At 42.5% G+C, this 25137-nt stretch overlaps 1 protein-coding gene across 1 annotated transcript; it reads left to right on the forward strand.

Annotated features, from left to right (window-relative positions):
- The first annotated feature begins 829 nt into the window (after positions 1–829).
- Positions 830–24850, forward strand: LOC129868660 (platelet-derived growth factor receptor beta-like). The gene is made up of 23 exons (XM_055942834.1): positions 830–1353; positions 6798–6871; positions 7048–7329; positions 7700–7957; positions 8127–8257; positions 8367–8526; positions 8743–8926; positions 9053–9168; positions 10652–10772; positions 11063–11274; positions 11606–11700; positions 12323–12455; positions 12590–12694; positions 12832–12942; positions 13043–13205; positions 13377–13528; positions 15297–15415; positions 15579–15701; positions 16382–16493; positions 18173–18272; positions 18388–18493; positions 18581–18852; positions 19115–24850. Exons 1-23 carry the CDS (start codon positions 1331–1333, stop codon positions 19281–19283), a joined length of 3321 nt encoding a protein of 1106 aa, XP_055798809.1. The 5' UTR covers positions 830–1330; the 3' UTR covers positions 19284–24850.
- The last annotated feature ends 287 nt before the right edge of the window (positions 24851–25137 follow it).

Consider the following 25137-nt stretch of genomic DNA (forward strand, 5'->3'; position numbering starts at 1 on the left):
AATTCCTAAAAACCTGTTTTTGCTTCGTCATTATAGGGTAGTGTGGGTAGATTGATGAGAATGAAAAAAAATATTCAATCAAATTTAGAATAAGTCTGTAACGTAGCAAAATGTTGAAAAAGTCAAGGGGTCTGAATACTTTATTTATTTGTTCCGGACTCTGACATTGCTCATTCTCATATTTCTTCATTTCTTTCTTTTTACTTTTGAATTATGTGCATAATGTTTTGTATTGTTTTCTAGGTATTATTACAACACTGTTGGAGCTAGAAATACAAGCACTTCGCTACACCTACGATAACATCTGCAAATCTGTGTACGTGACCAATAAACTTTGATTTGATTTTCGTGGTTACCCCCACACACTGGTCTAAAACTGGTGGGGTCAGTAATCAGGGTCTGCCTCATTTCATGTGGGTGTGTGTGCGTGCCTGTCCTCCCACAGAGCAGAGCCATGACAAACACTGCCGTGTCAGAGAGAGCAGGAACATGCCAGCACTAACATCTCCCTCTCTCTAAAGCAGTGCTATGTGGGAAATCTCATTTGAATATGATCCCGCACACAGTCTGGATAAATAAGATCCAAATGTCCTCTCCAAAAAGTCATAAAAGTTTTGGAAGTATTGAATTTAAATTCACTATTTTATTATTTTAGCTAATGGAAGACGATTAAACTCATACATACACAAACACACACTGAACATTTAGACGTTGTCTGTCCAAGAGTGACTTCACAGAAAGCAGTTAAATCCGTCCACTGACCTTGCTTCCCCTTCCCCCACCAAAAAAAAAACACAAATAAAAAAGCTCTAGCTAAGGTTCTGGCGAGCGCCCTGCATTTTCTAGCCAGCCACTCACATCCTGAGAAGGAAAAGGAAAAAGAAGGGCTGGAAAAGCCAAGATTGAAAACAGATATAGAGCTTGGACCCTCAAAGAAAGGCAGCAGCCGTTCACTTTTCTCGCTCTTTATCGGAATGAAATAATATTGACTTTCAAGGCAATAATAGACTTCCGCCAGTGGATAAGATATTTATTTTGTATTGATTTGTTTGTCCTTTTGTGGTAAGAACGGACATAGCAATTCTAGCCAGAATGCTGTCCTGTTCAAGGAGGAGGAACTGTTTACCCTAATGGCTTCAAGAGAATTGTTGTGTATTGTTTACTTCCCATACACCCACGCTCCTAAAGCATGCGCCAGACTGAAGGTTTCCACCCATATATCCCCGCAAATTGAAGGAGCTCACTCAACATCAAAATCAAGGACTTCTCTCCAACTCAGAAAGGATACGGGATATCTTACTAGTCAACAGACAAGACGGGGTGGTGAAAAATGTGGAGAGGAACTCTCCCAAGGTAAGTGACGACCATATCGTCCTTATCATCTTTCTTCTTCCCAACTCTTATTCTAACACACAAAAAGGAGGGTTTCCAGGCTGCGTCTCTCTGTCTGCAACCAGCCCGGACTATTTCACAACTGCCAACCCACACTTTTGTATGTGAGACAGTACTGGTTTCGCTGCTCTCAGGCATTATAAAATCCCCAACTTGGTGATGGGTGACAAAGCTATCCACATCCTGATGGGGTCTCTCTTGTGGTATTGTCAGAGTGAACGACGCAAACTGATGTTTTTCCGAATAGCTTGTCTCTCAGTGCAGCTGGTATGCACATCCCCTTGCTGTGCATTCCTTCCCCTCAGGCAAGGCAGCTAAATGATAACAAGAGGGTTTTAACCAAATAGTACTTCCAGACATGTAAGGATACTCAAAATACTTCCGTTCTATTGACAAGAGGGTCAAACTTGTTCCCAAGATAGATGAAAACAAAACAGCATATAACATGGTTTTAGAGCCACGACGGCCGCACACGTCTGTCTATCTGTTGAAAGATTTACTGACCCTCTAAGGATATCACTCATCTCCTTCAATGGGGGCTGTTCGACACGAACACTTGTTTGGTTTTCAGTTCAGCGGCACAATGGTCAAAGAACACAAGGACATAGTGTGTTACCATACTGTTGCATAGTGTACCATAAGCCACACACGCTCATTATATATTGACTATTCAGCTGCGGTTTCAGTAGCATCCCGTGCCAACATTATATGATTCTGTACGTTTGAGTCGACACTGCTGTGTGCTGCCGCGCTCCTTGCACACTTACCAAAGAATGAAGACATGAGAAAAGGCGTGCGTGGAATGTCACTACAGATACACAATTCACCCGAAAAGCAACAACAAAAAAGAAGAAAACGAAGCCGTGATTAAAAACAGCTCGTCGAGATCACGTGGTTCTAAAAGAAACCAAAGTGCAATAGCAGATTGGGCAGTGTAGAGTTTCATGCCCATACACCCTTCCATTTTTACGAGACACTTACTTTCCAGCACAGGATATACTGACCTCAATGGTGTAAAAGTAACACAACAAGACTTCTCAACTAAAAACCTCAACTCAAAACAATGGCCTAAAATACTCTTCTACCCCAGAACTGGGTACGGCTCTATACCCTGTAACTGGATTACTCTATAACCACCACCTACCCCTCCCGTCAACTCAGACAATGTATGGAACATGTGTTAAATCGATTACGGCCTTGTTTTGGTCACAGATGAACATTTGCTTAGTACTGAAAACGACAAAAATGTCTAACAATATACTGCTGCAGGGTCGTTTATGTAACATCTAGTCAGGCCAAACTCGCAAGGATTACAGCTTATTGACGTGTATTTGAAACGGTGAAATGATGGCCTCTGTGTGATTTCATTTCCATTGCATTTCGCTATAGCGGCTACCCGAGCGACTATTACCATGTAATAGGCCTGCGATGAGCTAGGAGGAGCTTGTGTTTGATTTAGTACATATTTTTGAAATAAAAATATGCCATACCCAATGAGAGGGTCTGCTGCAGACTGTACGTGGGCTGAAAATGTACCAGTCATGGAGGCGTTGACGGTGCTAAATCGGAAATCGGATACAGGAGCATAGGCCATATGAGGTCCAGTTTGTTTTGCAGCCTTTCCGATTGGTGGGAAACACATGGCATGCAGTGCGGCTATGGTAGGGTGCCACAGATCAGCATCTGTGTTCACAGGCTGGTTGCGTCTGGTGTGTCAGTCACTCGCCCCCACACAAGGGAGGCCAGTGTTCCTCATCACAGAGACACTGTGATGGCCAGGTTCTGCCTCCCTCACAAGGATAAGAAAGCAGCTGGCTTCTTTAGCTCAGCGCAGAGGGTTTCGTAAACACCATGCTCCAGACTATAACCGATTGAACTGATGAGGTGATGCTCAGTTCAGTTCCGTTGGGAATTCAGTCTTATTCCGAATTTGCCTAGACCTCTAGATAAAGTGTCTCTCACTTACTCAGTGGTACCTCCCTGGTGAGGAGGTAGTATGAGTGTGAAATGAGTTTGTGTGTGTTCATGTAAACAGCCTTTATTTGATCTGAGGTCAGGTCACACAGAGACAGTTTATTTTGTTTTATTAGACATTTTGACTCACAGCCAGCCCCTCTTGGGCAGCGGCCAACTAACAGTATAGGACCTGGGCCAATGTGCTTACTATTGATGCTTTTCAGAAAGAGTTCATTTGCAAACCTTTGCCAGAGAGAGGTTTTGGTTTCTGGCAAATAATGTTTGTTTTAATTCCTCAAAGAGCACGAGTCCCGAGAGGATGCTTGATTAGAAAAGAGCTGTTTATCTCAACAAGGTATTTTGATCGCATTGGCTCTCTGGCTTTCTGTGGAAAATCCCCCCTATCTTTGGGGCTCTTTCCCAACAGCTCCCTCTATGTGGCCTCCTCCCCTTAACCACTCTTCCTCTACCTCTTGATATTTTCCCCTGAAAACACATTGCTTCTTTCAGATGGAATTTCCTTATACTTGGCCTGCATGGTCTAGTCATTAAATCCATGCCATATTCCGTTTGCTTCCAGAGGGAACACGAAATTGAAATGATCAGGTAGCTAGAGCAATTCTTTTTAATTCCGTCTAAAAATGCCTGGGGTCTGTTCATCGAGTTGTTCATTCCCCAGAGAAAAAGGCAGTGTGATTAATGAAAGGATGGGGGGGGGGGTCTGTTTTTAGCTCTAGTAAAACCATAAGGAGGGAAACAGGGAGAGAGAGAGAGAGAGGCTAACATGGCAGTCACATCTCAGTGAGGTTCTGTCTGTCTGCACCTCTTGCCTGCGAGTTGCCACCAATGCCCTGTCTGTACTCTCCCTTTCAGACATAGCTGGGAAGGACATTAACTTCACTTGTTGAGGATCACTATAGCTGGCTGAAGGGTCTTGTAGCAGAGAGCTATGCTTTTGATTCATGGTACCAGACAGACAGCAGAGCAGTGTCCTGCTGCCTCTTTGTCCTGCAGCCAGTGGTCTGAGACAACCAATGATGTTCGACTCCGAATGTCAATTGCTTTGCCAACATGACATTACTATGACTGAATGGAAAAGATGAATCATAAGAGTCCATGACTCAGATTGTACAAACAAAATTGCTCTCAATAGGTTAATACAAACATTTGATAAAAGTGCAGAGGAAGAAAGACCTGCTGGTTGGTGTAGTGAATTCCAGAAGCAGTATGTCATATGTCATACATTTTGGGAACCCCCAGCTGTGACATCTCTATTTTGACTGTGAGCTCAGCCTGGCCTCAAAGAGCAGAAGAAACATAGTAAATGCAGTGGTGTGTATCCATGCATGCCAAGGGAAGCCAGGCTTCCCCCAAATATTGACAAAGAAACAAAACAAAATATCTAGTCTCTCTCCGTTTCCATAATCTTCCTTAAATTCGCAAGAGCCTGAATCTCACCGGAGAAAGCATCCGAGCAAAACAGCGCCCCTCTGTCTCTGTATCTGTATCTGATGTATCTGATGGTGTCTGGTCATAAAGAGTATGACATTGCTGCCGCCAGTAGCATTTTAAAAATTTAACTAGGCAAGACAGGTAAGAACAAATTCTTATTTACAATGACGGCCTACTCTGGCCAAACCCAGACGATGCTGGGCTAATTGTGCGCCACAATATGGAACTCCCAATCACGGCCGGATGTGATACAGTCTGGATTCGAACCAGGTACTATAGTAGCACCTCTTGCCCTGAGATGCAGTGCCTTAGACTGCTGCGCCACTCGGGAGCCCAATGCAAGGAAAGCCAGCATGCATTTGGCCTCCCTTGAAAAAAAGTATAAAATAATAGCTAATCAGTGTTGAGCTAAACTGAGTGAGCTCAACTTCTCCGTACTGGCCAATGATTATAACGGCAACTCTGATCCAACCATAAATTCATACATTGTTTCCCTGGACTGAGAGGATGGAAGTTCAAAATGTAGAAGGCTAATGTTAACTGGCTTACACACACACAAATCAGAACCATGGAAAGCCACATCATATTTAGTTTGTGTTGATTGAACTAAATTGTTTTTGGTATCATTTAGTTGTCACTGTATTAGACTAACTATCGGTGATTTTGTGATGCTGAAATGTTTGAAGTTGAAATGGTGCTGGAATAGTGGAGGCAGCTTGTGTTTTCTTTGCGACTTGCGGTAACTCTCCGTGGTTCTAAATAAATAGTTGTTTAGCAGTCCGAAAATGTCGGAAACATTTACTTGCATGACAATGCGGTGGGTCATGTAACCCTTTTGCAATATGCTTATGCTTTGTGGATTTCACCAGACAGAGGTTGCTCTCTGGTTTTGTGAGGAAACAAAGGTGTGGTTGAATTTATTCTGCCACTGTGTCTTCTTATTGTCTCGGTCTTAGGCCTATATATCACGGTCGCAAGGCATATGAACTAACAGGGCATAGAGTAAACAACGTAATTATCTGGCTTTTCTGTCTCGGGTTCCCCAGTGATTTTACCCACACACCGCTACTGAGTAAATGTAAATCTGTGACAGATGTGTTACATATCTATCGTATGGTTATTTAAGACAAAAATGAAAGAAGGGAGTTTAGGTGGGCGGGCGGGCGGGGAGGGAGGATGGGTGGGCGTATACCCAAAGGTTGCGTGTTCGGATCACATCACGGAAAATGTAGCATTTTAGCTAATTAGTAAGTTTCCAACAACTTAGCAGGCTAGCTAACGATTTCCTTAACCCTAACCTTAACTCCTGACCCGAACCTTATCCCTAACCTCAACCCCTAGCCTAGCTAATTTGTAACATACACTCTTAGAAAAAAGGGTTCCAAAGGGATTCTGCGGCTGTCCCCACAGGAGAAACCTTTTTTGGTTCCAGGCAGAACTCTTTTGGGTTCCATGTATAATCCTCTGTGGAAATGGTTCTACATGGAACCCAAAAGGGTTCTACCTAGAACCAAAATGCTTCTACCTGGAACCAAAAAGGGTTGTTCAAAGGGTTCTCCTATGGGGACAGCCGAAGAACCCTTTTTGGTTCTAGATAACATACAACTTTTTTTCCCTAGCGTGTATCATACAAAATGGATGATGGACATCCCCAAATTAAATCATACCATACGAAACATATCATACTAAATGGATGGAGACAGATTTACACTTACTATGGTACAGCTACCCCTGATTGATGAGCTTCCATTTCACAGACCTTACTTACTTGAGTTGACATGCTCTGTGCACTCCCAGTACACCCACTCATTCCTGTCCCAGTGTCCTTGCCATCTTTGTGCTCTCCACTCTTTGATTTGAGCCTAATTGTTTCCAGACACGGCAAGTCCTCCATGCTTACAATCCCTCTAAAAACATCACATACGTAGTATTTAAAGGCCTCTCTCTACACAGTACTCCTTTACGGACTCCTTCACCATTCAATGTTTATTTTCCAGAGTGTTATCAATTCACACTGGCACTATGGAGTTGGGCTTGGCAAAGTCTCTGCCTTTGGTGGCCATCTTTGCAGGTAAGAAAAAGCTAAATGGGTTTTTACACTGTAGTTGGATCGTAAATTGGTCAAGATTGTACATTTGTAACGTGTTCGCGTTGTTCATCTCATTATGTTTGAACCCCAGGAAGAGTAGCCACTGCCTCGGCAGCAGCTAATTGGGAATCCTAATAAATACTAAATACATTTCCCAGTGCTGCTGCAGTTTTGTCCAGAGGGCTTCAGTCTGGAGCTCAGCCCCAGTGAGAAGGAGGTCACACTGAGCACCAACTCCTCCTTCACGGTGGTCTGTTCTGGTTGGAGCAAGGTGACCTGGAAGTCTCCCCACGACCCCAGCCTGGAGGGAGTGGCTGTGGAGGACAGGGGAACAACCAGTGTGCTGGTCCTCCACAACGTCACCTGGAGGCACTCTGGGAACTATATCTGTGAAGAGCCCTCTACAGAGGAGGCCAAGGACATATCGGTGTTTGTACCAGGTGAGACCAAACTATGAACCTTCTATTTTCTTTTTCACGCATTTGTGTTTTATTTGATTGGATAGGACAGAGGTAGAGAGGAAAGATAGAGGAGAGAGTGTGCTGAAATAGCAGTGGGACGGATTCGACCCATGCTGCAGCGATATGTGATCTGGAGGCAGTGGCTCAGACCACTAGACCATCCTAGACCACTGAACCTTCTATTTTAGGAGGACTAGGGAGGGACAAACTGTTACAATTCAAAGCTAATACAAATTAGTGCTCGTTTCACAATAGACACCACCCTCTAACGTTTGAATACAATGTCCCCGTGTCTCTAAAGGCTATTTTAGAAATGTCATTGTTTTTACTTCCCTTTTTACTTCCCCAGACCCGGAGGAATGGTTTCTTCCCCTGCGCCAAGCAGTAGTGATGAAGGAGGGAGAGGAAGGTACCATTCCCTGCGTGGTGACTGACCCTGGCATTGACGTGACCCTGTACGAGAGGGACAGCAAGGCCCCCGTGGAGGGAACATACCACCCCAGTAAAGGGTTCACCGCCATCCTGAAAGATAGCTCCTACATCTGCCGAGGTGCCATGAACGGAGAGGAGAAGGCGTCCCAGGTGTATTATGTCTACAGCATTGTGGGTAAGGCTCCGTGTCAACCCTCAAAGTGAAACTTAAACCAAAATGTAAAAAAATGTCTCAACGCACAATCTTAAAATATTATTTAAAAAGCTGTAAACTGCTTATTGAAGACCAGGCTGCAGGAAGGTCGGACCTGTTTTAATGTCCTCTTCCGGTTTATTCTCTCCAGTCCCCAAATCTATGAACGCCTTCATGACACTCTCAAAGACTGTGCTGAAACAAGGCGAGGCTTTAATGGTCAATTGTACTGTAGAAGAAGCAGAGATGGTTTACTTCGAATGGGATTTTCCTCGCAAAGAGGTGAGTGGACAATATGTGACCTATATGAACAAGCATAATCATCTCTTTTGTTGACAATTAGGCTGTCGCTATGCTGTTCCTACTTCTGTTATATTTTTGTTTCCTGAAGACAATTGAGCCACTGACAGACTTTCTATCGGAGATTAGAATCCGCTCCTTCTTGAACATCTCCAGTGTTACTCTGGAGGACTCTGGCCAGTACATCTGTCGAGTGCAGGACTCTTTCGCCGGAAAGTCAGCCATGGATAATCTCACTGTCACTGTTCTGGGTGAGCAAACACCCTCAAAGCTTTTCCAAACTCACGACAACATAAGCTTAAGTAACTTTTCATGAAATCGAATGAAAAGGTGGAAATACTATGCCCAATGTAACGGGACCTCAATGGGCTTTGTGTGTGTGTCTGCTTTGGAAAGTATCTAACTGATTGATGTTCTTGCCATGCATCTATAAGGTAGTGATCTTCTATTCAAATGTCATTTTACAGAACGGGGCTTTGTGGATCTGGAACCCTCCATCGACGCCAATGTTTCAGCGCTCCAGTATCAGAGTGTTGAGCTCACAGTGCAGATTGAAGCGTATCCCAAACCTCAGGTGCTCTGGACCAGAGACAACACCACCCTTACTGGGGAAACTGTATCCATGGACACCAGACAGGTGCACGAGACCAGGTACCCATCATACATGATCATGAACAGCCCAACAAAGAAATCTATTATTACGGCGACAATGAAATTGAGAATCGGTACATAAGCCCCGTGATGTTGATTGTGTTCTGTTTGACCTTTGACCTTAAGTTACCTCAGTACTCTGACCTTGGTAAGGGTCAGGATGGAACAGAGGGGCCTCTACACTGTCCGGGTGGCCAATGAAGATGACGTCAAGGAGATAACCTTTGATCTTCAAGTCACGTGTAAGATACACGCCTGAATCATTATCAACTCTGGACAGACATATCTACATTAGATGGGATCACTATTCAGACATTTTTCTTCATTGAGTTATCATGTGTGAATTTAAAGGATGTTGAACAGTTTCTTCTATTGATTAAACAATCAACTACACTGAACAAAAAATGTAAACACAACATGCAACAATTTCCAAGATTTTATTGAGTTAAAGTTCATATCATTTAAATAAATGAACTACGCCCTAATCTATGGATTTCACATGATTGGGAATACAGATATGCATATGTTGGTAACAGATACCTTAAAAGAAAATGCAGGGACGTGGATCAGAAAACTAGTCAGTATCTGGTGTGACAACCACTTGCCTCATGCAGCGAGACACATCTCCTTCACATAGAGTCCCGCTACCTTTCACTGGCTGTGCGAAGTTGCTGGATATTGGTTGAGAACTGGAACACGCTGTCATACACATTGATCTAGAGCATCCCAAACATGCTCAACGGGGGACATGTCTGGTGAGTATGCAGGTCATGGAAGAACTGGGATATTTTCATCTTCCAGGAATTGTGTACAGATCCCTGCGACATGGGGCCGTGCATTATCATGCTGAAACATGAGGTGATGGTGGCGGATGAATGGCACGACAATGGGCCTCAGGAACTTGTCACGGTATCTCTGTGCATTCAAATTGACATCCATAAAATGCAATTGTGTTCATTGTCCGTAGCTTATACCTACCCATACCATAACCCCACCGCCACTATGGGGCACTCTGTTCACAACGTTGACATCATTAAACTGCTCGCCCACATGACGTGTAAAGAGCACACTTCTACAGCGTACAAGTGGCCATCGAATGTGAGCATTTGCCCACTGAAGTCGGTTACGAACTGCAGTCAGGTCAAGACCCTGATGAGGACGGCGAGCATGCAGATGAGCTTCCTTGAGACGGTTTTTGACAGTTTGTCCAAAAATTATTTGGATGTGCAACAGTTTCATCAGCTGTCCGGGTGGTTGGTCTCAGACGATCCCGCAGGTGAAGAAGCCAGATGTTGAGGTCCTGGGCTGGCGTGGTTACACGTGGTCTGGGGCTGTGAGGACAAATTCTCTAAAATGATGTTGGAGGTGGCTTATTGCACGCAATCTCAAAAGTTGAGACATCTGTGGTATTATGTTGTGTTGTGTGACAAAACTGCACATTTTAGAGTGGCCTTTTATTGTCCCCAGCACAGTGTTCTTGATATGCCACACCTGTCAGGTGGATGAATTATCATGGCAAAGGAAAAATGCTCACTAACAGGGACATTAACAAATTTGTGCAAAGAGATTGAGAGAAATAAGCTTTTTGTGCATATGGAACATTTCAGGGATCTTTTATTTCAGCTCATGGGACCAACACTTTACATGTTGCATTTATATTTTTGTTCAGTGTATCTATATTTCACTACCTTTCACTGTCTCATTGGATATTTCCACTCCCTGCAGCTTCCCCGAAGATAATAGATTTGTCTGACCAGCATATGGACCAGGGCCACGGTGTGCTCTGTGTCACAGAGGGGGTCCCCACACCCACCATTCACTGGTACAGCTGTGAAAGCATTGGAAAGTAAGGGAACAGACCCCTGTAAATACTGACCAACACAATGAAGCATATTCAGGCTCTTCAGTTTTGACTTTTACTCTCAATCTGTAGAGGGCAGTGTTACAAAAGGGTCACACATTGTAATTAAACAATTGAGTGCTATTTGTTAGACCTGTTGCTTATTTTGGACTCTCAATAGTCTATAGCTGTTTTTTTTTTCAGTCACCCCATATCTCGCTCAGACAGAAAGTCTCATGGACTGAACAAGCATATTTTCTATCACCATCGAAGCTAATTATGACATCTTCACCCAGATGCAGTAATAAGACCACAGCATGGAAGTCTCTGTCGGCTGACCAGGAGAACGTCAGCATCCAGATGAACGTGAGCTACATCGAGGCCTCAGGGGTCAACCACGTCCGCAGCCTTTTGACCTTCCAGACCATGGGGGGTATCACATCAGTACGCTGTGAAGCCCGCAATGAGAGAGGGCGCAGGGCCTGGGACATCAAACTGGTCTCGAACTGTAAGCATTCCATGCAAATAAGCGAGAAGTATTTCCATATATGCAAATAAGCTATAAGTAGTTACAGTAACTCTCATTTAAAATATTTAATTTAAAATGGAAACAATTTGATTACTTTTGATATACTGATAAAAACTCTTTCAAATCACAATCTATTTCAAGTGCATTGATCAAAAGCCTCAATACACTTTACAGGCATATTTATAAAAAATAAAAGCATAGAAATGCATTAGTCTTTGGCTAAGTCTTTGACTTTGACTAACAGAGTATGAATAAGGAACACTGAGGTTGTCCTCTTGTATGAGCTCCTTCTCTGTGTGTGTATCTGCAGCTCTTTTCTCCCAGGTGGCTGTCTTGGCTGCAGTGTTAGCCCTGGTGGTCATTGCCGTCATCTTCCTCGTCATCCTCATCGCCCTTTGGAGAAAGGTGAGCCCCGCCAAAAACAGACACCCATCTCCTTCCCATCACATTTGTCTTGAGAGTGATGCTACAGTTGAAATATGAGATCGTAAAATTAGCAAAGACTACAATAATTGACTGGAGCCTGGCCAGTAGGTCTGAAATCATGTGGAACTGCCACTTTAGTCACAACCTTGCCTGGCATAACAAACTTTCTGTTGATTCTATGTATTTATGTATTTTTGTGGAAGCAGCAGCACTCTTTCATTGTCCAAGACACATTTCCCCTCGGGGACAATGACGTATAATACTGTTTATAAACTAAACTGGGTGGTTCGAGCCCTGAATGCTGATTGGCTGACAGCCATGGTATATCAGACCGTATACCACGGGTATGATAAAACATGTATTTTTTACTGCTCTAATTACGTTGGTAACCAGTTTATAATAGCAATAAGGCACCTCAGGGATTCGTGCTATATGGCCAATTTTTCACGACTAAGGGCTGTGTCCAGGCACTCCGCGATGCGTCGTACATAAGAACAGCCCTTAGCTGTGGTATATCGGCCATATACCACACCCCCTCGACGCCGTATTACTTAAATATATGATATATAAAACTCTGACAGCCTTTTGTATCTGCCTTTAGAAGCCCCGGTATGAGATCCGTTGGAAGGTGATCGAGTCAGTCAGCTCAGATGGCCATAAGTACACCTACATGGACCCCATGCACCTGCCATATGACTGTGTATGGGAGGTGCCCCGGGACAGCCTGGTCCTGGGTGAGCGACTATTATATTACAGGGAATGTTTTAGTATAATTGTGTGAATACTATAGCCTATTTATGAATCATGATGTATTGATATATTTGACATTAGCTAAGCTAACAGTACACCTCATTTTTTGTCATACCAGGTCACACTCTGGGTTCTGGAGCATTTGGGAGGGTCGTGGAGGCCACAGCCTATGGCCTTGGTCACGCTCAGTCCACCACCAAAGTGGCTGTGAAGATGCTCAAGTGTGAGTGCTTTATGCTTTACTATTACCAACAACTTGACACTTCCTCCATTTTACACACAAACCACTGACCTCGTTACTCATTCTACCATGGCAAAATATTGCAACGCTGCATGTTCTGCTATTGTTTTGACGGACAGCCACAGCAAGGACAAGTGAGACTCAGGCTCTGATATCTGAGCTGAAGATAATGAGTCACCTTGGGCCCCATCTAAACATCGTCAACCTACTGGGGGCTTGTACGAAACGAGGTGGGAACTGGAAAGCATACAACTGCTTATAGACGTAACATGTTCTGATATGTTAGTCAAAGTGTGTGTTAACAACTGCCCACTTTTCTCTGTCCTGAAGGTCCTATCTACCTCATAACTGAGTACTGTTGCTATGGTGACCTGGTTGACTACCTTCACCGCAACAAGCACAACTTCCTGCAGTACTACGCAGACAAAAACCGCAGGGATGCTGATATGTGCAGGAACAGCACAGAGAGTCCAGTCCAAATCCAAGGAAAAAGGCAAGACTGATGCCTTCCGAAGTACACACTACTGATTTTTACATTGCAAAATCCCCCATCAGCATTCAATGTTTAGTTGCATTGGAAAATGGATTCAGAGGCCTATGCTTTCTGTATGTCAAAGATGTACTATCACTTATTGTAACAAATTGTGCCCTTGGGTTTTGACAGTGAGAGTGATGGGGGTTACATGGACATGACCAAGGAAGATTCTTTAAATTATGTCCCAATGCAAGAGCTGAGTGACAAGATCAAGTATACAGACATCGAGCCTTCAGTCAATGAGACACCCTACCACCAGGACAACAACTACCAAGGACAAGGTACATTTTTGTACACATTATCCACTGGGCACACACTGGTTGAATCAACATTATTTTCACGTCGTTTCAACTAAATGACGTTGAACCAATGTGGAATAGACGTTGAATTGACACCTGTGCCCAGTGGGTACTTTCTTTTTCAGGGGTTGGAAACAGTTCAGGGACCAGAACCGAAAACCAGAAAAATAACTTTACAAAAAAATAAAAAATAACTACAAGGAACAGAATCAGAACCGGGAACGAAAGTGATCTATACTTTCCTCGAACAGAAATGTTATTTTAAAAACATGGAACCGGTTAATAACGTTATTTCATGTTCTGGCCATTTCTTCCAGTCCCATAAAAAAACGCAACGAAGCGCCTATTCAAAGCCCTCCCTCTGTCAATCAGAAACTTCTTCCAGTGTCTGCCTGCCAGCTGAAAATCTTTGCCAGTATGTGTTCATTTAGGCTACCTGCCCATCCCCCTCCAAGCATTGTCTAGTAGCCTACTGACGTAAGTATGATTCAGAGGTTAGGGAGAGAGATTTTTTATTAGAGGAGAATGGATTCACTTTTTCAATGCTAGTTAGGGATTCTATAGTTATCACATTTCACATGGGATGTATTAACTACAAAAAGGTAAGACGAATGGGATGTATGGGATGTATGGGATGTATTAACTACAAAAAGGTAAGCTTTTAATCCAGGTGCCGCTCTCCACACACAAGCTTGTTAGCTAGCTCTGGTCCAACATTACACCATCTCTGAAGTTCAAAGACATTCAAAGTTCCTCTATAAAAGCCGATCCTCCAGGTATGATTCTGTGGGCCTAATTCAGATAATGCATGTCATCACAAGATGCCCAGAACTTCAAGCCAAGCCTCCTCCTCCTTCACCCTCTCTTGCACTCTCCACACCAGTAAAATTTCAGTTGCATCTCGTAGCGTGTCTTTCTATCACAACATGTAAACAACTCACTGAGCTATCGTTTTCCTGCTCCATAGCAAGCTGCTCTATGATTGGTGAAGTAATTTAATGTCGAGCTAATTGTTTAAAAAGTGTGATTTCAGAAGTTTAAAAATGAACAGAAAAGAACGATATAAACCGGTACTTTTTGGGAGGTTTGAACTGGTTCAGAACTTTATTGTGGAACGGAAAAGGGGAAAAAAATGGTTCTGTTCAAAATGAACCGATTGGAAATGTATTTCCGTTCCAACCCCTGCTTTCTACAACGAAATGTGTGTTTTATGGCACTTTATTCCCTATATAGTGCACAAATGTTGACCAGAGTTCTATGGGCCCTGGTCAAAAGTAGTGCACTATACAGGGAATAGGGTGCAATTTCAGACACAGGCATACACTTTTTAATTGGTTTAGGCAATATACATACTAAAGGCATAAAACACTTCATAAAACCAATATTTTATTTGATGAAAACTTGGTTGTTCATCATGTATTATGGTAAGCAGCAGAAAACAATGGTCATCCTCACGCTACTTTAGTGTGTCGAAGACATTTCAACATCCCGGTCAGGCAGATGGTGAGCAGACAAACAGACCCCTGATGTTGAAATACTACCGGAGAGACCAAAATAGGGAAGCCTTTCTCTCCGCTTAGAGTTTTGACACGCAAGCATCTTCCAGAAAAAGATGTTTCAACCCCTTGTGTAACCAGACAATGCCTTTTAAACACTGTTCTTTTGATGAAACACCGTCAGTTGATCATTTGTTTGCACGGTCTGGCTCAAAGTTTATGACAACTTTATGCTCTCTTTTCATGTTGCTCAGGCCAAGAGAGAGCAGACGTCGCGTTGTCTATCAGTGACTCCCCAATTCTGAGCTACACAGATCTGGTGGGCTTTAGCTACCAAGTGGCTAACGGCATGGACTTTCTGGCATCCAAGAATGTATGACTATGGAAGAGCTTCATAACACATCCTTATTCATATCATTACATTTCTTGCCATGTCACATCAAACGTTCATTGATTCTGGAGAACATGTGTAAATGACCTTACTGAAACCGCAGGACATTCAATAATAGTCTATACTGTTGGCCCTGTCCTCACAGTGTGTTCATCGTGACCTGGCTGCCAGAAACGTTCTCATCTGCGAGGGAAAGCTGGTGAAGATCTGTGACTTTGGCCTGGCCCGTGACGTCATGAACGACTCCAACTACATAGCCAAAGGCAACGTGAGTTCATTTGTTTCGTTTTTTTTTTTTTTTGACGTTGTGTATTTGTTTACAGGCCATTTGGAAGATGTGCAGTAAGCAAAGGAGGGGAAGAAACAACCACACAGCCATTCTGTTCGGAGATGAAAGTGATTGAAACTGAAAGCCAATTTTTTTTAGAAGGAACTTCCAGAGATGTGGGTTAATATGACCTACTTATTCAAACTATCTGCCCGACAACACTGTCATGTTAAATAGTTTTCGCTCTTTTTTCCCCTTAACAGACTGCTGTATTGCTGGTTAATTCTATACATCCTGAGAGTAAAATATGTTTCAGGTTAAAAAGATGGTGCAGGCGCCATTTTCAGGGTTTTTAAATGCTAAAACTTCCTAGTAGGGTGAAGTTGTTTTTGCCAGAAATGCGGTTGAGTTATTGGATATCTGGGCTGCAGACTCTTTCCACTGAGGTTTTCTTGGCTTTTGGCTTTTTTGGTCTTCGATCAGAAGAGGATGTGAAACAGCTTTCCAAAAGTCATTATGCCATAGATGGTACAGGACTTCGGTCAGAATACCAAAACAATGTCAATTTTCTTCACTGTCCCAAAAGCAGAAGGCCATTTTCCATAATTACATCTGTAACTCTGTATCGCAACTGTCAGTACCTAAAATGGATTACCTACATTATGTCTCTGATATTATAGACATTCCTGCCACTGAAGTGGATGGCTCCAGAGAGTATCTTCCAGAACCTCTACACAACCTTGAGCGATGTTTGGTCTTTTGGCATTCTGCTTTCAGAGATCTTTACTCTAGGTAAATACAAAAGTCTCTGCATAGAACAGATGTGTTTTGATTCTTTACTTGTTATTGCAACTAGAGATAATATCTATGAATGTATGTCTTGATATTAGTTACAGTGCATTCGGAAAGTATTCAGACACCCTTGAATTTTTCCACATTTAGTTACGTTACAGCCTTATTCTAAAATGAATGAAATATTTTTTAATCTACACAAAATACTACATAATGATGAAGCAAAAACAGGTTTTTACACATTTTTGCAAATTTATCACAAATAAAAAACTGAAATATCACATTTACATAAGTATTCAGATTCTTTACTCAGTACTTTGTTGAAACACCTTTGGCAGCGACTACAGCCTCAAGTCTTCTTGGATATGATGCTACAAGCTTGGCACATCTGTATTTGGCGAGTTTCTCCCAATCTTCTCTGCAGATCCTCTCAAGCTCTGTCAGGTTGAATGGGGAGCGTCGCTGCATAGCTATTTTCAGGTCTCTCCAGAGATGTTCGATCGGGTTCAAGTCCGGGCTCTGGCTGGGCCACACAAGGATATTCAGAGATTTGTCCCAAAGCCACTCCTGTGTTGTCTTGGCTGAATGCTTAGGGTCATTGGAAGGTAAAACTTCTCCACAGCTTGAGATCCTGAGCACCTCGGAGCAGGTTTCCAAAAAGGATCTCTCTGTACTTTGCTCCATTCATCTTTCCCTCGATCCTGACTAGTCTCCCAGTCCCTGCCGCTGAAAAATATCCCCACAGCATGATGCTGCCACCACCATGCGTTGCCTTAGGGATGGTGCCAGGTTTCCTCCATACATGACACTTGTCATTCAGGCCAAACAGTTCAATATTGGTTTCATCAGACCAGAGAATCTTGTTTCTCATGGTCTGACAGTCCTTTATGTGCCTTTTGGCAAACTCCAAGCAGGCTGTCATGTTCCTTTTACTGAGGAGTGGCTTCCGCCTGGCCACTCTTCCATAAAGGCCTGATTGGTGGAGTGCTGCAGAGATGGTTGTCCTTCTGGAAGGTTCTCCCATCTCCACAGAGGAACTCTGGAGCTCTGTCAGAGTGACCATCGGGTTCTTGGTCACCTCTCTGACCAAATCCCTTCTCCCCCGATTGCTCAGTTTGGCCGGGCAGCCAGCTCTCGGAAGAGTCTTGGTTGTTTCAAATTTTTCCATTTAAGAATGATGGTGGCCACTGTGTTCTTGGGGAGCTTCAATGCTGCAGAAAAGTTTTGGTACCCTTCCCCAGATACAATCGTGTCTCGGAGCTCTACGGACAATTCCTTTGACCTCATGGCTTGGTTTTTGCTCTGACATGCACTGTCAACTTTAGGACATTATATAAACAGGTGTGTGCCTTTCCGAATCATGTCCAATCAATTGAATTTTAGTCAAGTTGTAGAAACATCTCAAGGATGATCAATGGAAACAGGATGCATCTGAGCTCAATTTCGAGTGTTATAGCAAAGGCTCTGGATACTTACGTAAATAAGGTATTTCTGTTTTTTATTTCTAAAAACCTGTTTTCACTTTGTCATTATGGAGGATTGTGTGTAGATTGATGAGGGGGAAAAAAGTAGTTATCAATTTTAGAATTAGGCTGTAACGTAAGAACATTTGGAAAAAGTCAAGGGGTCTGAATACTTTCCGAATCCACTGTATACACCTTGTTTCCTCCTAACTTCAGGAGGAACGCCCTATCCTGACATTCCCATGAATGAACAGTTCTACACTGCCTTGAAGAGAGGCTACAGGATGCCTAAGCCCGCTCATGCTACAGACGAGATGTAAGGCCTCATCTGTCTCTCTTTGTCTGTAGGAGTTGTGTGGTTATAAGTAAAATAACTACTGCATGCATGGGACAAGGTGAAATTCACTCTGAATAAAAAAATGTTCTTTCAGCTATGACGTCATGTGCAAGTGTTGGGATGAGCAATTCAAGAAGAGGCCACTGTTCTCCTCTCTGGTTAATTTGATGGGAAACCTGCTGACTGATGCTTACAAAAAGGTATAGAGAACTAGAATAATTCTCAACACTATGGCTATTTTGATTGCTCATGTATTAATAACTCCATATCATTTCCAACCACCCCAGAAATACACCCAGGTGAATGAGAGCTTTCTGAAGGGCGACCACCACGCTGCAATCAGGTCCAAACCCATACCAGCAGGGAACCCAGCTGTGTCTTCAGGTGACCACTCCTCAGGGGATCGAGCGGGTCAGGAGACAGGGGAGATAGAGGAGACTGGGAAGGAGGCTGGCCCCTCCCAGACTGACTACATAATCGCCATCCCAGATATCCATGTAGCCGAAGAGGCAGAAGCAGGTGGTGAGGTGCTGGACACCGCCACACAGAGTACATCAAGGTAACGTAGGATCTTCTCTCCGCAGAATGTGTCTCTTGTCTGTCAACTCTGTGGCTGTCTGTTTGCCACAGGAAGAGTGTGGCTGCGTGAGTCAGAGGCAGCATTTGAGGACTTCCCAATTCTGCACAATCTTGTCTTATGTCGGGTTTTTGTTTATTGCTTATTGTTATGAATAATTGCCAGGTGACACTCGGTCTTATTGATTTTACTCTGACATTAATAAAGCAGTAATAACGTAAAACCAATCTTTGTTCTGCCTTAGTCCTCCAAGCACAACCGACCAGACTGATACGGATACAGCCTCCCTGGATGGACCAGAAGCATCCCTAGAAGAACCAGTACCCACAGAGGAAGAGGTGCCTCCCCCCACGCAAGAAGACAAGCTCCCCCAGTCTCCATGTACCCCTGAAGTGGAGGAGAGTTTCCTGTAGCCCCTCAGAGAGCTGACGTTAGAGGTGTCTACTGTATAGGGCAATGTTGTACATGACCAATGTGTGTTGTTAGTTAAACACTAATGTTGTAGGCCCTTTTAGGAAACATTATATCGTTATTATTTTTGTATATTGGTAATATACTGTATATCTTTCAGGTACTTTTTCCCTTTTAATGCTACGATTCACAAAACAAACATCAGCAGTTTGACAAATGGAAATGGTAATATTATATGCAAATGTAATCAAATTGAAGTTGTCAAACTGTAAAGAAAAGTATATTTGGCAAGGGAATACATTTAATTTCAATCATTAAAAAAATTAGCATTTAAAGAGAATGTAAGCTTGAAGTAATGCACCTCATATTTGCACTTCTCATTCTCAATTTTAGACAAAATTATGTTTTGAAAAAGCGATTAAATAAATGTAAGCATACATTTTGGGACTTTTAAATGAATGATATATACCCATTGATTCTTGAAGAATATAACGTATAAATGCCTGCTTAGCTCAACTGTCATGCCCCATCAGAACCCAAAATATAAGCTTGCTGAACTCCACTGTTTGTAAACAATGTGATTGTCAACAAACACTGCCTCGAAACATGGGCCTAAATTCAATCAGATCAAGCATTAACCGGCGATTGCAGACAGCTGCATAGGATGCTTTGGCGGTGTTGGAGGTGGAACTGCGTTGGAGCGGTCAAATCAGTCAGCAGCTGCTCTTGCGATCATTGTAACGAAGCAACACACGCCCCACTCGCGTTAGAAGTGGAGGCTATCTAGAACCTAAAAGGGTTATTTGGCTGTTCCCATAGGAGAACCCTTTGAACAACCCTTTTTGTTGTCAGGTAGAACCCTTTTTTTGTCATTCATATTCCATTCACCCAGTTCAACGTAACATCGATAAGTTCAGGCTACTACACGATACTCTAATTTTCCCCATACCCATCATGAGTATGCTAAAAACCTAGCCTATGAATGAGTTTAAAACATAGGCGCACAGGTCGAGAGGAATTTGAGTAATCAAGGTGACAGACATTGACACATTCAATACCGCCTTGCACAATCTTGCCTGCATCTAGCTGATCTAGGGTGTAATCATTAGTCCAACAGTTGCAAACGAGAGTTTCTATTGGACCAATTCAGTTATGTTTATCCCCGTTTAAGCTTTTTGTTTTTCAACAGAAAGGGCGCAATGAATACACCCCTGATCACACTCAAACAGTTCAATTTCATAGCAGCCACATACAAACAGCATGATCACTTTGATTGTCGTAGAATTCCTGCTTGCATCTACTCCTCTCACCTTTTCCCTTCGCTTGTGGACTTCAGTGCACAACATAATAGCTGTCTGTGACCAGGCGGGAAAAATGCTACACACAGCCTACATCTTTGTCACCATATTATCTAACGTCAAGTCAACAGAGCTACTAGAACTAATGCGTTAATAAGCCCACTACATGGCCGTACAGTGTACAGTTAGCAAGCAGTTTAGCAGTTACATTGGCGGGCCCCGGTGGCAATAAATTCATCAAACCAAATGCTTAACTTGACTTGGAAGAGATCCACTGTTGGATAGCCATAGTCAGCTAGGTAACATAGCATCCATCTCTGTTTGAGCCGGGTGTTTGAGTAGGCTAAACTAGCTAGCTGCATTCCCTAGCTAAGAAAGTGAAAGTGAAAAAAATACAAAATATAGCTCTCCCTCTCTTTGATCTTCATTTTGAAGAAATGTATTTGTTCAAAACTGTTCAACTACTGTCTTTCTCGCTCTTTGAGTTAACTACTCACATTTTATGCACTGCAGTGCTAGCTAGCTGTAGCTTATGCTTTCAGTACTAGATTCATTCTCTGATCCTTTGATTGGGTGGACAACATGTCAGTTCATGCTGCAAGAGCTCTGATTGGTTAGAGGACATCCTCCGGAAGTTGTCATAATTACTGTGTAAGTCTATGGAAGGGGGTGAGAACCATGAGCCTCCTAGGTTTTGTATTGAAGTCAATGTACCCAGAGGAGAATGGACACTAGCTGTCCTCCGGCTACACCCCCATGGTGTTAACCTACAGAGTGCTGTTGAGGCTACTGTAGACGTTGATTGCAAAACAGTGTGTTTTAAACAATTGTTTGGTGACGTGAATATATTTAGTATAGTTTTATCTAAAAAGGATAACTTTCTTAATGTTTCACCAAAAAATTATATTCTGAAATTCCCTGAGGATGGTCCTCTGAGGACCCTCCACTGCTTTCTACAGAGGGTTCTACATGAAGCCCAATAGAGTTCTACCAGGAACCAAAAAAGGTTCTACCTGGAACCGAAAAAGGGTTCTCCTATGGGCACAGCTGGAAAAACGCCATATGCAGCAACGCTCCCCAATAATGCCAAAACGCTTTTTTTCTGAGAATATATAGAAATCATTTAGCCCAAATTGAAAAATCATTCAATGAAATAGAGGATTCAATTATGCTAATTGAGGTGTAAATTACATCTCAAATTCCAGTGTTCAAACTTGTAAACAATGCTGCATGGGTGTTCTCTTAATGTGACTCTGTGCAGCCAATGGCAATGTCCGCCTTAAGTATAATGCCAGGAGCCGCTTGTGGATTTGACAGCTCTAAAGCGTCCACATATACAGTGCCTTCAGAAAGTATTCAAACCCGTTGACTTTTTCCATATTTTGTTATGTTACAGCCTTCCACAATGGATTAATTAAATAAAAATCTGCAGCAATCTACACACACATCCCCCATAACGACAAAACAAAAACAGGTTTTTAGAATTGTTTTGCACATTTATTAACAAAAAACCTGAAATACCTTATTTACATAAGTATTCAGACCCTATGAAAGACGAAATTGAGCTAAGGTGCATTCTGTTTCCATTGATCATTCTTGAGATGTTTCTACAACTTGATTGGAGTCCACCTGTGGTCAATTCAATTGATTGGACATGATTTGGAAAGACACACACCTGTCTATATAAGGCCCCACAGTTGACAGTGCATGTCAGAGCAAAAACTAAGCCACGAGGTCGAAAGAATTGTCCGTAGAGCTTAGAGAGGATTGTGTTGAGGCACAGATCTGGGGAAGGGTACCAACACATTTCTGCAGTATTGAAGGTCCCAAAGAACACAGTGGCCTCCATCATTCTGAAATGGAAGACATTTGGAACCACCAAGACACTTCCCAGAGCTGGCGGCCCGGCCAAACTGAGCAATCGAGGGAGAAGGACCTTGGCAGGGAGGTGACCAGGAACCCAATGGTCACTCTTACAGAGCTCTAGAGTTCCTCTGTGGAGATGGGAGAACCTTCCAGAAATACAACCATCTCTGCAGCACTCCACCAATCAGGCCTTATATGGTAGTGGCCAGACGGAAGCCACTCCTCAGTAAAAGGCACATGACATTCCTTTACTCAGTACTTTGTCGAAGCACCTTTGGCTGCGATTACAACCTCGAGTCTTCTTGGGTATGACGCTACAAGCTTTGCACAGCTGTATTTGGGGCGGTTCTCCAAATCTTCTCTGCAGATCCTCTCAAGCTCTGTCAGGTTCGATGGGGAGCGTCGCTGCACAGCTATTTTTAGGTCTCTCCGGAGATGTTCGATCGGGTTCAAGTCCGGGCTCTGTCTGGGCCACTCAAGGACATTCAGAAACTTGTCCCGAAGCCACTCCTGTGTTGTCTTGGCTGTGGTTCTCCCATATCCACAGAGGAACTCTAGAGCTCTGTCAGAGTGACCATCGGGTTCTTGGTCACCTCCCTGATGAAGACCTTTCTCCCTCGATTGCTCAGTTTGGCTGGGCGGCCAACTCTAGGAAGAGTCTTGGTGGTTCCAAACTTCTTCCATTTAAGAATGATGTAAGCCACTGTGTTCTTTGGGACCTTTTAATCAGAATTGTAATCAAGTTGTAGAAACATCTCAAGGATGATCAATGGAAACAGGATGCACCTGAGCTCACTTTCGAGTTTCATAACAAAGGGTCAGAATACTTATGTAAATAAGGTATTTCAGTTTTACATTTTTTATAAATTTGGAAACATTTCTAACAACATCTTTTTGGTTTGTCATTATGTGGTAATGTGCGTAGATTGATGAGGGAAAAACGTTATTTAATGCATTTTAGAATAAGGCTGTAACGTCACAAAATGTAGAAAAAGGTCAAGGGGTCTGAATACTTTCGGATTGCACTGTATATAAGCAAACTGTTTGGACTGGGAAGCATACGGTAAGCTTAACACAGTTCCACCTCAGACACCGCCAAAGCAGCTGCTATGTGGATGTCGGCTAAAGCAGATATGATTATATCAAACTATCATTTTGATATGATGGATGGTCAGTCCTTCCGTCCGTAGCCCTGTCTATGAATTTGAGAGTGGTTGCATTTCTCCAGCCCCATCCCTCAGCTGTTTACCCAAAACAGGGGCAGGATGCCGGCTTTGTTATTGTTTGAACTGCAGATTTCCCCCTTAAGCACTACATCTCATTCCTTCCAAGGGTTCTCATGCGGTCAGGGTTGTTCCATCAGGTTTCGTCAGCATATTAAAGGTACTGATTGTAAATGTCTGAATTAATTTGTGATGTTACATTTTTCATCAATAGTATATATTCATTGTGCCTAATCTGTTTGCCTGGCTAGAGTATTGTCTTGTACAAAATGCTGTTGAATTTCCAACTATATACTATATTGAAAGGTTTGTGGCATGTATCCTTGAGTGTTAACTCAGACACATTGAAAGGGCAGTTGATCATTTACATGTCATTTCTTGAGATGTACTAAATGACTTAGTTTTAATGTTGTTTTAATGATTTTTCATGTTGTTTAATTTCAAATGAAGTGCCTTTATTGTTAACATTTTTGTCATAATCTTTCAATTTGTACTCTCAGTATTGTATCATTCGTATACAGTCTGTAATGTATGGTACCTTTATATCAAAGCAATGATAGTATATTCTTATTTATAAACTGGGTAGGTTCCTGTATGCTGATTGGCTGAAAGCCATGGTATATCAGACAATATACCACAGATGATGCAAAATGACTTTGAATTATTTTTGTAACCAGTTTATAATAGCAATACGGCGCCTCAGGGGTTTGTGGTATATGGCCAATATACCAGGCTAAGGGGCTATATCCAAGTCCTCCGCATTGTGTTGTGCTTAATTAAGAACAACCCTTTGCCATGGTATATTGGCCATATACCACACCTCCTCGGGTCGTATTGCTTAAATATACACTTTTCATTACTGTAACCAGGGCTGGCAAAACATGTATGTGTTCCCTGTTCTGTTAGGTATCTGAATTGTAAATAATAGTAAGATGGAAAGACACACGGCAGAGGGATGTTTGAAAAATGTTGTCGATATCTAAACATCTTAGACGGGAAAAAAAGGTGCACATTTGTATTTTTAATGAACTCCATACATTAATTGAGATGCATACATTGCTACACAGCAAATGCACTGCGAGGGTTTTTTAACGGCATTTGCTTGCATATTTTGATATATCAGTTTAAATGAATAATGGGCAGCCCATTCTACTGTACATGCAATAAAGATGTTCACTATTATTTCCACTCATGTCTAAGTGAATTAACCACCTGTAAATACATTGTATTAACTGGAAACGTTGTTATATTGTATTTTTTTTTTTTTTTAACTATGAGTAAGTTTACATGCACACTAATAGTTCGATATTAAACTGATTATAGCAGTAGGTCGGTTATGGCATTAGTCATGTAAACACCTTACTCTGTTTATCTTAATCGGCAAGAGGTCATAATCGAAGTAAACATACACCAATTAAAACACCTTGTTTTCTGAACAATCTTCAGACTTATGCAAGGGGATAAACACC

The sequence above is a fragment of the Salvelinus fontinalis genome, chromosome 13, assembly GCF_029448725.1.
Source record: "Salvelinus fontinalis isolate EN_2023a chromosome 13, ASM2944872v1, whole genome shotgun sequence".
NCBI lineage: Eukaryota > Metazoa > Chordata > Actinopteri > Salmoniformes > Salmonidae > Salvelinus > Salvelinus fontinalis.